Below are 13869 nucleotides of genomic sequence, written 5' to 3'. Positions count from 1 at the left end.
TGGTTTGGACCTAACCAACCAGGAATGCACTCAATGGAAATCTTGACGCACCTTTCAATTTTTCAAATTTTCATTATTTGATCTGTGTGTTTTAACATGGAGACTATAATAGGGTACTTAATAGCCATCCGATCAATTATATAATTATTATTGGACGACTAGATTGAATCCCTTAACACACCGTCTCACCGTCTCATTATAGGTGAAATTTTATAGTGAGTGTGCCGTATATGGACCACTCATGTGAATCTTCATATTAGTCACAAGATCATTTTATTAAACTTAAGTGAAGTTACAACTAAGATAAAACATGTGGCTAATATAAAGGTCTGCATATATGACACCCTCACCATAGAACGACTCCTCGTTATAGAAACTCCGTTGTTTTGAAGATAATCATGCAAGAAGATCTAAAGAGAGGATAACCCTCGGACTTGGAGGTAATGGGCCGAAGAATCTAAATGGGATCATACAATATTGGACCCTCCGTGTAATTCAGCCAATAATTTTTCAAATAAAAGGCCTGGTTGAAACTTTTAATTGGGTTTATAATGGACCGACCCAGACTATAATAAAAAAGTTTAACACGAAAATATAGCCTAAAATTTGACGTCCAATGAAATGAAGTAGATATTTCCACACAAAATCATCTCCAAAAAAAAAAACAAAAATTGATTACACAAGGAAAGGACGAAATGAACTGAAAATGATTGATTGATTCAGATTTCAGCGCCACCGACATAGGCGCCCTCCTCCCTCCCTCAGTATCTGCAGATCTCCTTCTCTTTCTTCTCTGTCTTCTCTCTCTGTGTTTGCGGAAGCAGAGCAGAAATCATGGGTTCTCTCCCAACTTTGTCCTCAGACTTCATCAACCCACATTCTCTATCCAATCCCAAAGCAACAACAGCAACCCAATCTTCTTCCTCCTCCTGCATTGACGAAACTACCCTCCTCAACCTCTTCAAATCCCAACAGAGCCACCTCAACTTCTTCTTCCAGCACCTGGACCTCTCCCAAACCCTATCTTTCACCCGCACCCTCCTCCTCCAGTCCTCCGCTGGCGCCACCGTCTTCTTCTCCGGCGTCGGCAAGTCCGGCTTCGTTGCCCACAAGATCTCCCAGACCCTCGTCTCCCTTGGCATCCGCTCCGGCTTCCTCTCCCCACTCGATGCCCTCCACGGCGACATCGGCGCCCTCTCTAAAAGCGACGTCTTGGTCCTCTTCAGCAAGTCCGGTACCACCGAGGAGCTCCTCCGCCTCGTCCCCTGCGCCAAGGCCAAGGGCGCCTTCCTCATCTCCGTCACCTCCGTCGACGGCAATGCCCTCGCCGCCGTCTGCGACATGAACGTGTATTTACCCTTGGAGCGAGAGCTCTGCCCCTTCGATTTGGCTCCGGTCACCTCCACCGCCATTCAGATGGTTTTCGGCGACACCGTTGCGATTGCACTCATGGGCGCCAAAAATCTCACCAAGGAACAGTACGCCGCCAATCACCCCGCCGGTCGGATCGGCAAGCATCTCATCTTCAAGGTCCGATCTTGCTCTTGCCCCAATTTCAATCTCTCCTCCAATTATAGGTTTTCCTTTTCTTTTCTCCTAATTTTCTGGAGTTGCAGGTGAAAGATGTGATGAAGAAAGAAGATGAGCTTCCGGTTTGCAAGGAAGGAGATCTGATAATGGAGCAGCTGGTGGAGCTGACGAGCAAGGGCTGCGGGTGCCTGCTTGTGATCGACGACGACCATCACCTGATCGGCACATTCACTGACGGCGATCTGCGTCGAACTCTGAAGGCGAGCGGAGAAGCCATCTTCAAGCTCACGGTTGGGGAAATGTGCAACAGAAACCCTAGAACCATCGGTCCAGACGCCATGGCCGTCGACGCCATGCAGAAGATGGAAGCTCCTCCGTCCCCGGTCCAGTTCTTGCCCGTCATCAATGGCCAGAATCAAGTGATTGGGATTGTCACTTTGCATGGACTGGTCTCAGCTGGTCTCTGATAGATAGATGAAGTAGATGTTCTCGTCTATGTGCTTTCTTATTTTTCATTTTTTATTTTTTCAATTTTTGTTTAAATGTGTTTAGCATTTTATTCATTAATATGCATGATTAGATAATTCTTTGTAACTAAAAATATTGAAGCAAACCCCTTTTGGGTAATTTGCACTACTATTGTTTACCGTTATATCATAGAGAATATGAATATTTCTAAATCTCATGTTTCACCATCAACATTATATTGGATTCACATAACAACTAACCATCACTGTCATCACTAAGAAGAACAATTCCACTCTGAGAGCCTGCTTGTCTTGAAGTTTGATTCTCTGAAATGAAAGGGCTCGAAGATGCCCCATTGTTGGCCGGATGACCACCTTTCGATAGCTTCCCAGGAACACTGCCCTTCTCGAGAGGACAGGCAGCTTGTTCTTTTCCACGGAAAAGAAAGTCAAGATCTGGGATTAAATCCTGTGAGTCTGAGGAACTTGTTTCACTTGTACTTACAGATGAAACATCGGATGTCTCCTCCATTGCCTCTGTCAGTGGAAACGGAGAATTGTTCGTCTCCTTCATTGCCTCTGTCGGTAGAGAAGGAGCATTGTTTCCTGTTGTGCTTGGGGTGATAGTAGGTCCTAGTGTGTTCTCCTTTGCTTTCTGTTCATTCAAGATTGTTGATTGGAGCACATGTGCCTTCACCTTTGCCAGGATGCTAGACACAAAATTTGTATCATTCACATTTGCTGTTGCAGCATCAAGAGTTCCAGATGGATGATCGTTTGCTTTCAACTTGCTTGAGATTATAGATTGCAACATTCGTGCCTTCAATTCTGCCCTCATTGCATCTTGAGACATGGACTCTTTCTGTTTAGTTTTCTCAGCATTAGAGGTTGGACCATCTACATGCCCAATATTCTTCGGAGGATGCACGTGCAGAACCAATCCAAGATCATCTTTGCCCCATTTGAAGACTGCATCTAACTTTCCTTCCAAAGCTTCAAGAAGTAGATATAAATCATCGATCTCGTGACGGTAGAGGAAAACCTTGTCACTCCAAGCACAAGAACACAGTTGCTTTGCGTGTAACAGACATGAATATCTGTCTGCAGAACAAGGACAAGCTGCCGCGGAAAAATGCAGATCACGGAGACAAATGCTGCACTCCTTTTTGCTTGTAGCATCAAAATTTGATTTCATCCTCCGTGACTGTGAAGAGTTGCAAAGATATTTCCGCCAAATGGCTTCAGAACTGAGACGTGACTGCATAAAAAAGAAAGGTGGAAAAGAGTTTTAAAAAGAAAAACAATCAGGCCACCATAAACCAGGGAAAGAAGGGGAAAAAGCAAACTTAACAGTACAATCCCTTTAATTAAAAAAATACAACTGCTATATGTATCAATAATGTCAGTCCACCATTGTTCAAAACCATGTAGGATACAAGCAGGATCTGCAGTTGACAGTAATATGGCGGGGCGAAATCTGAGGAATTACCTTGAATACATGTGCTAAGATCCCATCCTTTCCATAGGCATCTTTCCAGAGGAAATGATCTGAGGTGTTCTTCCTAAACAGTGAATCCCACTGTGCCCTCACAACTTCCCTAGCTGCTCCAAGCAGCAGCTTATCATGGGATATAGATGTTTTCCTCCCCTGTTCGCAGTAAAGTTCAACAGCCTCCTGTCCATGAGGCAACCAGTCTAGGGGAGCAACACATGCTGTCTCAGAAAAATTAAAGCCACAATCAAATCCCGAATGATAAGCCCCTGGGAGGACAAGAACAAACTCCCCAGGAGACTGAATGCAACGAAAGACTGGTATGCCCTGTGATTTCAGTGTGGAGGGCGGTAATTGTTTAACCTGTACCAAAAAATATATATGATATAAAAGGTTAACATCTCTTGAAAAATATTTTACTAAAAATAAATTTTTAACTTTAACACGAAGGGATAGCGGGGAATCATAAGTTTGTCAGCTCACCAGCCAATTTCGCAATTCAGGATGTTCTGATGATGATTCTGAAAAGGAGCTCCTCATGGCTGCCTCAAAATTAACACTATATTTCCCAGGGACACCATACCATATTTTAGGAGCACCCAGATGTGTGTAAGCCAATGAGTATAAATGGTGCTCTTCAACTTTCTGTTTAAAAGGACTCAAAAAATCAAAGCATGATCAACAAACTAAAAATAAGACAAGCCAACCACAGACATTATCCATAGAAAAGTAAAGATACTTAAAAATGCGTCTCAAAAGAATACAAGTCTGAGAGCCATTGATTACCACATTTAAAAGTTTCAAAGAATACATTATCCAACTTTCTAAAACATATATAACGTTTTCTGCAAAAGATGCAACATGTGAGCCATATCAAATCTTACCCAATGAAAAGATGAAAAGCACATTCCCACACGAGCCTGAGGTACCAAAATGTTACAAGTGTCATGGCTTTCAAAAGAAAGAAGAGAACCAGGCAGTCTGGGTAGATTATTTAAGTTCCAGCCTGATGCTAAATATTCAGGGTGATCTGACGTTGCCAAAGGATTGGAATCTTTGGATACGGTTGGAAATCCACTGCCAAGAGCTTTAGTCTCCAAATTATCACCACAAAGCACCTTCACAGTACACCAAGATGACAATTAACAGCACAAACTGCCTCAATAGAAAAGAAGAAAATAAAGAAAAAAAATTAAAAAATGATCATCCCAATTTCTAAGTGTACCTCAATCTCTTCAGTTGGGTTCTCAGTAATAAGTTTATATTCAGCTTCAATATGCTCCAGTGATGGAACCCACTTCTCTTGTCTGCCTCTGACTTCACTTTTGCAGAAATATTGAATCTTGAAATCAGCTGCATATCTCTCAAAATTCTCAAGAGTGAATTCTCGACCAGGTTCTGGTTCAAAGCCTTTGACATATGAATGTCCTGTTTCACCTGGACTTGAGGTAGATCCACTGTCCAAACCCACTCTCAAGATTCTTCTCCTCTTCTTTTTTGTGCTTTCATAAAAGCCAACCATTTTACTCGGTGAACTCTGATTTCGTAGCCCATCAATCCGCTGAATATGGGTAGAAAATGTAGATCTTTTCCACATGGTGTATTCCTTAATAAGACATTGAGGTTTCCAGGAAGGAGGAGGAACAATACGACAAATACCATATTGCTCTGCTCTTGCACGTATGGTTGCAATATATTTAAGCATGTCTTTAAATTCCTGCAGGAAAAATTCAAACTCCTTCAGACTGATATTTTATAAGCAAAAAAGTGAGCATTCAAACAAAAGATCCAGACAACATCTATGACACATGAAATAGTGCAGTGCCACAGAAATCAGAAAAGGTTAACCTCTTCTGTTGGGTGGAAAACAGGTGCTTCTTCAAGGACATCTATTCTTGCATCTTCAGGACGCCACCTTCCTGTTACCTATTCCAAGAATTCAATCAATAATCACAAACATTAAGTGAAATAGGGAACATGACATGGTAATGATTTTAGAAAATCAAAGGCAAATGGAAAGGTAGTGTACCTAATAACTATACAATTCAAAGGGAAGAGAATCAACTTAGTGAATGAAAATCAACCTTCAGACAATCACTGCAATCTGGACATCCATGAGTAACACCTTTAGGGAGGCAGGTTTTTGCAGGGGGGTCCTGGAAAAAAAAAAGATATAATTATAACAACTTCTAACCAGATTCAGCTGGTGATGAATCATGCAACATGAAATTATTCCTCTTTAAACATATAAACAAGCTCCTCATCAGCAGCTTATTTGCAGCATGCATAACGCAAGTTCAGACTTAAGTGCAAGCTAGTTTTATGTTTGACAGCAGCAAATATACATTCACACCCAGACAAACAAAAAGGGAAGAAGAGAAGAATAGACCATATCAAACTGTTCAGATTCAGGTTCCTCTGAGTTGTAATCACTTTGGTCGAAAAGTATCCATGGCCTATGCTGAAGAGATCTTTTCAGTTTATCCATGTCAGTCAGGTCAGATGTGGAGTCCATCTGGATTGGCTCTTGTTTAGAAGCATTGACACCATTAGTTTCTTCAACTTTTTCCATCCTCTTCAGCACGAAGGATGTACGAGACGCAAAACCAGGTGGAACTGAATTAAAAGCCATATTCTCACAATGGAGATAAGCCCTTGATGGGTTCTGCAACCAACGGTACTGCAAACAGGAAAAGTGAAAACTGAAGCATTAGAACAAAAGAAAAAAGCACACCCATAAAAATGATTAGGGGATACATTTATGAACAATCTAAAATTAGCATAATGAGAAAACATCGAAGCAATAAACAAATTGTTCAACAGTTCATACAAGCTGCACTGCACCTGTTTCTAATGGATAACAAGAATAAATTATCTTTAACAAGCCAACAAGGAAAACGAACATGTAAGCTAGAAAGATTGAGATAGAAGAAACACAATGAGGTAAACTGAAATCCCACAATGATTCCAACCATACCAATAGTGAAATTGAGGCTCACAGTCACAACCTGTGATTATATTTGTGCAATAAAATCTGTTGCCTTCTTCAGAGCACAACCAACTGTACTTAAGTGAAAATCAAACAAATTCAAAATCATCATTTCCATCCATCCCATGCAAACAAACCTTCGCTGCCCATGTTCCCATTTGATTAAAATACAAACCCAGAAGTTTAACAAATCACTTACCCACGCAACAGTTCTGCATCACAACCAGTCACAGAATACACCCAAAAAAAAAACTAAAAAATAACGACACTCCTATATTTTTCAGGGAATCAAATTCATGCTTACCCAGAGACTGAAAATGCTGGGATTGGTCTGCGCTTCACTTGAAAGCCAAAATTTCCAGTGTCGGGCAAACGAACATAAAAGGAAGACGAAATGGAAAATGAAGAAAAATGTTCAGGGCTCAGCAATTACAAATTTAGAAGGGCATACATTCCCGAATGGGTTCGCAGATATTTCATTGGGTCACCTAATGCGGTTTCAATAGACCCACAAGATTGGTTTGGGTTTGGGCGAAGGTGGGCTTCTTGTTTGTTTACTAACATGGATCGGCCTGTGCAGCTTTGTTCAGTACTCTCTCTCTCTATCTTTCTCTCTCGGAAACTTTTGCTTATCAAAATGTTCATTTTATTCACAAGCAATAGTCTAAATTAATCTAATTTATGGGAGAGGTACTTAAACTTAAGTGCAAGGGGGCGGATTTACTACTCTAGTTAATTGGCCTAACCCACATATACCAAAAACATAAGTTTTGATGCAAGAATTTTGACATTAACAAAATGCATGACTTATTTCTGACCATTGGTGCATGATGATTTTTTGTGGGATCTATATGCATTTATGATCATGAATTACCCAAGCTCGATTAGACAACTAATCGTGGCGGGACCTCTTGATATAAATAATTTGAGTTCTTTTTTCAATGGTTATAATTAATTTGAGTTTTTCAAGGAAAATTGTGTTGCTATGTAAAATATGGAGGATGAAAACAAAAGAGGAAATGAAGGAGGAGCATCCAAAACTCAATAATACTTATATGCAACAAATGTTAGTTGAGTTGATAATTAAGGGGATAAACAAGATGCTCTATCATTAATTATTTGTTGGACGTGTGTTGAATATATACATTTGTTAGTTTGAATACTCTCTTGTGGGATTAGCAAATTCATAATTATATTTTTGAAAGATAATTACATACGTTAATCTCCCTTTGTCATATCTCGGAGTTTGTCTCATAGGAAAAACTTGGATCTGTCATGAACAACCTTCGGTATTAATTGCTATCAAACCTAAGAAGAAGATGAAACCAGAAGATTTTTTGAATCAAATTTATTCCTACCAATTATCCTGTTTGTATATTTTTCGTATAATGGTTTGAATTGTCAAAATCAACAGAAATAAAGATGGCTATTGTTTTTAAGTTTTCAAGCAATAATTATAAACAGACAAGAGAGCCATGGTCCATATCTGACAGACATTCAGAATAATACTCCTGCAAACAGCAAGTCCTGAACTGTCGACTGATGAAGATGGCACGCGTGAATATACATTACACAACTTGTTACTTGGAGAAAAAGCACTATAGCTAATATTAAAGAATTTATATTATTCATAATATTTATACAAATGCCAATACTGTATACAAAGAGAGAAATTTTTTAAAAAAAAAAAAAAAAAAAAAACCTAACCAGACTATGCACAAACTTCTAATTGCATTCCCAATCAAGCCAAATATATACCACAAATATAAATATAAATATATGTCACAAATCAACAAATCGGGTATGTGTCTAATATGGAGTGTAGAATATATGTGTTTCTTCATTTAGAGCAAAACCATGCTGTTGTGATCCATCTCAAATCTCATTTCGTCCATATCTGGAGCCACCCCATTTTCGAAGCTAGTTTCTTCCAAGTTCATCTCCCATAAAAATCCATATTCGTCGTCGTTTTTAGCGCCTAATTCGGGAACGGAGTTGTTGCTGTATTTTTCCTGAGGAAACTGGAGGAGATTCAGCAAAGAGTTGCTTTGGTTGTGGCTGTGGCGGGGTGGTGGTGTGGAAAATGAGGGGATCTGGTCGTAGCCACGAGACATGGTTTGGTCTTGAGTTGGAGGAGATGAGTATTTTTCCATGCTCAAAGGAACAGTGCAGGATGTGGTCTCCAACATAAAATCATGGGGGCTGAGTTTGGTGTTGTTCTCTTCTCCCTTGCCTTTGTGGAAAACTCTGCACAAAACCCAGTCTTCCTGTGAAAACAAAAGGCAAAATATTTAGCTTAGTTAGCAAAATAAAAGTTAAAATCATAATCTAAGTGCTTTCGATACACCGCATCAGTATGACACGTAAAATGAGTTATCGTATATCATGTGAATGTTACTATGAGATCTAAATACATAATACACCAACTCATACTTTCCTTCCAAATTTTGGAATATATCTAAATTTTCCATGCATGATGCATGAAGCCCATACTTCCTTCCCTTCCAGTCGCAACTGGCAACATGGTGGGAACAAAATGATGGGGGTAGCAGCACGTGCATGTACTTGAACATCACGTGACCGAATATGAAATTTTATATAGAGTATTTGTAGCGTGTGCATGCAGGAATAATTCAATAGTATTATAAGGAAATTAGATGTATAAATAATATTAAGCTAGGAATGTTAAGGAAATTACCTTAGGAGGCATGTGTGGGGTCTCCAGCCGAAACTCATGCATAATCCAACCAGTTTTGATTCCATTAGGAGCTCTGTTCCGATAGAACACCAAAGTCTTTCTCATCCCTACAATCTCCCCTGTTCCTGGCTCCATCACCATCCGATCTTTCCCTGTTGCCTTCCAGTACCCAGATGTCGTTGCCCGATTGGTTCGAAACCCTGTGGCATACTTGCGGTCACGGAAGCTGAAGAAGTACCACTCGTTGGCATTAAGCTTTGCCACCTCTTCAATAAAATTAATTTCGAGATTAGGGTATATATTAGCATACTAAGCCAAGGCAATTATACATGCATGCATGTTGCTAATTAGCAATTAGGTACATAGCATTATCATTCTTGTCATTAATACCAACTTATGGCAAAAAAAGATTTAAACAAAAAGTGATGAGCAAGGTCCTATCCTATCAAATGAATAACGATCGTTTGCCTGAAAATTAGTCAAAAGCAAGTGAAGTGACATCTGCTATGTAATATATATTGCTTTCAATGAATCTTAGTTTTCACATTATAGATAAAAAGATTTTTTTTTATATTTTTTTTATCGTCGGCTTTTTCTTCTTGTGAATTATCAAATGTGTTGGCAAGTCAAGATCATCACTCGAGCTATGAGTTTTGTCTACGGAAAGTAGCCAAAGCAAATGGTAGGCACCACAACATTTAAGGAAACAGGATGCTCTAATTAAAGACCATTAGGGTTGAAATAAAGCAAGATTTATTCTGATTCTCTGAACTTGGAAATTTCCATGATTTAGCTAGTAGCTAGTGTGTGTGTGAAGTGATATGCATGCCTCGAAAAAGAGTGGTCATATTTTTACTACAAGGGAAAATTACGTGTAACAATTTACTTCATTTACCCCCCCCAAAAAAAAAACGATTTACCCAATTTTGTAAACTAAATAATTCTTCCTTATCTGAAACTTGCCCCATAATAATTAAGGTATGAACACAATTAAGGTATAATTTATTTAAAGATCCTGTCAGATCAGGGCAAGGCAACTATGTATATATAATTAACGTACGGATGGTAGGTGGATGATTGATCCTAATTGAAATAACAAGGATAAGGATAATTATAATTAGCTACAAATTATGAACAGAAGATCGATCACATCTACATCTAGCTATAAGGTATATATAGTCATGAACTGGAAGTTGTGGTGCACATCTGGGCCGTTCATAACTCAAGCAAGGTCCCACTTCAAATGGACGGTTCTGACGTGTGTGTGGGAGACTAAAGACGAATTTTGCACGTGACAGCTGGCAGAAAATGATCAAATCATAGCCACATGATTTGCATGAGAGAGAGAGAGAGAGAGAGAGAGAGAGAGAGAGAGAGAGAGGGGGGCTGTTTTGAAATTAAGGATATAAGTAATACTTACGTATATGAACACTATCTCTGCTATATTTGCAATAAAAACTTGTATTGTGGTAACTAAACAACCTTCATAAGCATGCCTAGTGCTTGCTGTTTGTGGCAAACCCAAGAGATTAAATAAACGCAATTGCTTTTGGGTCCCTTGTATATCTCCAATCCTACTCCTTATTACAATACATGTTATAATTAATTAAATTGCAATTACCATGACTACCTACCCATTGTGTGTGTAAATGTAAATGTAAATGCCTTAAGTGAGAACTATAATTCTTAATATATACGTTGAGATTGAACATTATGTGTGAACTTTGGACTTCAAAGTGCTTGAAGTCTCCTAATATTTCTTGCTAGTTCTATAACGAATTTAAAGGCAAGTGATTGAAGAACTAAGTCGGTAAAAAGAATTGGGGAAAATAAAACAAAAATATAGCAAGAAATTGCCATTTTCTCTTCTCTCTCTCTCTCTCTCTCTCTCTGTGTTCTGCCTAGCTAGTCCTGAAAACTCAAACACCTTCTGTTTATACGTACATCCACCACGACAAAAGCACCAACAACTTAAACAAAATATTTGTCTTTCCGACCACCCCCCCCAAAAAAAAAAATATTTGTCTTTGGAGATGATTTGTTTCAGAGATCGATCTTTAAAACGGAGCAGTTTACTTTATTGAAAATGACTAAAAACCACGGCCATGTCGACCAACTTGATGATATGCAAAAGATGCGAGAGGTGGTGGTGGAGGAGCAAAAAGATTCAAGAAAAAGAAGAAGAAGAAGAATAAGGACGAAAGCGCGTGGAAATTATATTAATTCATAAAAGGTGATTATGGAAATAATAATAAATTAATTAACCTTAACCTACATACGTACCAGGAAGCTGCCATGGCTCGCAGATATGCAAGTCAATTTCAACCAAAGTCCCCTTCAAAGCTTCCTCATTCGTGATCTTCTTGAACAGATAGTGGCAGACCAGCTCCTCGTCGCTGGGATAGAACCGAAACCCAGGAGGCAGTGTAGCTCCAATGTCTCTAAGCCCCATAATTACAGTTAATCAACTTGATTTTTGTTTCAATTAAGCAAACTAATCTCAAAAGGCTAGAAAGATGGAGATTGGAAACTAGTTATTCAGAATGATCTTGGAAACTAGTAGTTTTGGGAACTTGGGAAGCAAATTTAGGCTATGTCTGGTGGGAGAGAGATGGAATGTAGCGCAGCTGATTTAAAAAGAGGGTTTTGTTGGAAATATTTTTAATTTCTAGAGAGCCAAAGGAGGGTTGGGGATTATATTTATATGGGCAAAGGGATGATATATATAATGTCCTTTCCCTGTGATGGCCTGGCCAGTTAAGAATTTCTTACAATATCATTATTCTTTCTAAAGCAGCGCAGGGTCATGCTTGTGTAACTAGTTAGTTATAGTAGGAAGTTTCAAGAAAAACCAAAGTTACAAGAAATCTAGTTATGGTGGGGGTCAAGCCTCAAGGCTATACTACACCAATGTATGGACAAGGAGCCAAATAATTTTATTGGAAACCCTCCAAAATACCCCTTTTTATTTACATTATAAAAATTGGCTACTTTCTGAATTTATCAAGAAAATGAACATTCTTATTACACTTTAGAGTGATATGCAAATTATGTTTAAACTATTTCTATCATATTTACTCACGCACCGTATTAGTAAATCTAATCCTTTTTATTACGTATTATTATATATATATATATAGATGCTATTGAAGTTGAAGAGCTTTTAGTGGCTGCATGCCTTGTTAAGACACCCATAAAGAAGCTTTTCTGCATTGTATTATGCTAATGACGTTCGTGCATAACATGATTTGTTAAAAATGGTAATAATTATGATTAATTAATTGGTCCGGCCATGGCTTCAAGGAAAAAATAATATGAAATATATTATATATATTGTATTCAAGTGAATTTTTGTAGAGATGATCTTTGAATAAATGTCTACAAAATAGACAGTTTGGATTAGCGAAATACAATGCAGATTGAGTCCTACAAGAATGTCCCTTATCCCTTATCGGAAGCTATATATGTATATATATTATAAAATTAGCTAAAGCCCAATCAAATTACCAAAGGCACGTGAAGAATTTCATTCATTTGGGATCGAAAATGGACAGCTCAAGAGAGAAAAATAATAATTTAATTCACCAATTGCTGGAAGAAATTGAAAACTGGTAGTACCAGTACATGAATGATGAACTTATTAGAAGAGTCCCATCTGTTCAAATTTCGATCACATAAGAATATTTTGGATGGATGTGAATGTGATTGTGGGGCTCACGGGCTTTTGTCTTTGAAAACTGGGTCCCACTAATGATCTACGAACAAACATCAGGCCCATCATCACACACTGTATACTTATCTAAATTAATTAATTTGATTTGTTATTTTTGTTTTTAGGTTTGTATTTTTATAAAAGGCCAATAATAATGATCAAAAATGTGGACAAAAGTGCATTTGTCACAACATGTATCATTCTAATTATAATTGGTATGCTAATAATATTGTAGATGATGACTGGACCGGGGGTCCAGCTCAGCGTGGTTTTGCCAGCACAAGGACATCCAGAGAGAGGAAAAAAATAATAATGGAGCTCAAAATTCAGTATGTGTATGAGTGTGACTTCAAAACCCTAGGATAAATATGTTAATAAAAGGACAATTATGCCCTTTAAATTCCCATTGTAGGATTACTTGTGAAATCGGGACCTCTTCGGATGATATGTCATATTCTACCTATACATGTGGCATGAAAAAAAACAAGAGAACGATGCTGACAGTCACCAAAATGGTGGTTTATTTTATGATCCTGTCGGGGAAAACAGTGATTAATTAACCCAGATTCAATAAAGTTCAAAAATAATAATGGGGTGTGCGTAGTTGGATTGGTTTAAGCTTTTGATGTGCTTCCGAGTGATCATGAGTTCAAGTCTCATGGTATCTATGTGTGTGAATTTCCCCCCTCACCTTCCTGATTTTGGCAAAAAATAAAGAGTTAAAATATAATCCCTGGAGATTTTCTTGTTTTAGTGTATCTATATTTAATTAGACACCAAAGAAGAGTTGTTAATGGAAAAACCACCATATATTATATATGAAAATTGAATCAATATTCTAAAAACAAAAAAAAAAGACAGTGATGGGTCAAGGTGGGTCCCTCACGTTTCTTGCTCAAAACGTAGACTAAATTAATTAATCAAAATCCTAAAATTGAGTGCAAAAAAGATCAAAGGCTAGCTAGGGTTCAAAGTAGGCCA

General features: G+C 38.3%; 3 protein-coding genes across 5 annotated transcripts; 1 reads left to right on the top strand and 2 right to left on the bottom strand.

Annotated features, from left to right (window-relative positions):
- Window positions 1-595: 595 nt before the first annotated feature.
- On the bottom strand, window positions 596-6941 carry LOC110757429 (putative lysine-specific demethylase JMJ16). Of its 3 annotated transcripts, XM_021959021.2 has the most exons (9): window positions 6783-6941; window positions 5879-6169; window positions 5574-5645; window positions 5338-5415; window positions 4715-5206; window positions 4374-4607; window positions 3973-4134; window positions 3487-3852; window positions 596-3255 (listed from the first exon to the last, which is right to left on the bottom strand). In XM_021959021.2, the coding sequence occupies exons 2-9, from the start codon at window positions 6119-6121 to the stop codon at window positions 2254-2256; spliced, it is 2649 nt and encodes an 882-aa protein (XP_021814713.1). In that variant the 5' UTR covers window positions 6122-6169; window positions 6783-6941; the 3' UTR covers window positions 596-2253. The 3 variants fall into 3 exon arrangements, with proteins under 3 accessions (XP_021814713.1, XP_021814717.1, XP_021814714.1); XM_021959025.2 differs by lacking the exons at window positions 5879-6169; window positions 6783-6941 and having other exon boundaries at window positions 5338-5408; window positions 5574-5612; XM_021959022.2 differs by lacking the exons at window positions 5879-6169; window positions 6783-6941 and having other exon boundaries at window positions 5519-5580.
- Window positions 835-2210, top strand: SETH3 (Sugar isomerase (SIS) family protein). The gene is made up of 2 exons (XM_021959026.2): window positions 835-1530; window positions 1617-2210. Exons 1-2 carry the CDS (start codon window positions 835-837, stop codon window positions 1995-1997), a joined length of 1077 nt encoding a protein of 358 aa, XP_021814718.1. The 3' UTR covers window positions 1998-2210.
- A 1142-nt stretch (window positions 6942-8083) lies between the features above and the next one.
- NAC074 (NAC domain containing protein 74) lies at window positions 8084-11961 on the bottom strand. Its single transcript, XM_021959028.2, has 3 exons — window positions 11460-11961; window positions 9177-9442; window positions 8084-8745 (listed from the first exon to the last, which is right to left on the bottom strand). Exons 1-3 carry the CDS (start codon window positions 11626-11628, stop codon window positions 8323-8325), a joined length of 858 nt encoding a protein of 285 aa, XP_021814720.1. The 5' UTR covers window positions 11629-11961; the 3' UTR covers window positions 8084-8322.
- Between the last annotated feature and the right edge of the window lie 1908 nt (window positions 11962-13869).

Source organism: Prunus avium, chromosome 8, assembly GCF_965620075.1.
Source record: "Prunus avium chromosome 8, drPruAviu1.hap1.1, whole genome shotgun sequence".
Taxonomy (NCBI): Eukaryota; Viridiplantae; Streptophyta; class Magnoliopsida; order Rosales; family Rosaceae; genus Prunus; species Prunus avium.
The sequence above is the reverse complement of the archived record's forward strand: the minus strand, read 5'-3'. Positions and strand labels throughout refer to the sequence as shown.

Coding starts and splice junctions, on each gene's coding strand:
- SETH3 (XM_021959026.2), top strand. CDS start 835: ATGGGTTCTCTCCCAACTTTGTCCTCAGACTTCATCAACCCACATTCT. Junction 1,531..1,616: donor GCAAGCATCTCATCTTCAAG/GTCCGATCTTGC, acceptor CTGGAGTTGCAG/GTGAAAGATGTGATGAAGAA.
- LOC110757429 (XM_021959021.2), bottom strand. CDS start 6,121: ATGGCTTTTAATTCAGTTCCACCTGGTTTTGCGTCTCGTACATCCTTC. Junction 5,646..5,878: donor AATCTGAACAGTTTGATATG/GTCTATTCTTCT, acceptor TTTTTTTTCCAG/GACCCCCCTGCAAAAACCTG. Junction 4,135..4,373: donor GCTTTTCATCTTTTCATTGG/GTAAGATTTGAT, acceptor CCTTTTAAACAG/AAAGTTGAAGAGCACCATTT.
- NAC074 (XM_021959028.2), bottom strand. CDS start 11,628: ATGGGGCTTAGAGACATTGGAGCTACACTGCCTCCTGGGTTTCGGTTC. Junction 9,443..11,459: donor CGAGCCATGGCAGCTTCCTG/GTACGTATGTAG, acceptor ATTTTATTGAAG/AGGTGGCAAAGCTTAATGCC. Junction 8,746..9,176: donor CCCCACACATGCCTCCTAAG/GTAATTTCCTTA, acceptor TTGTTTTCACAG/GAAGACTGGGTTTTGTGCAG.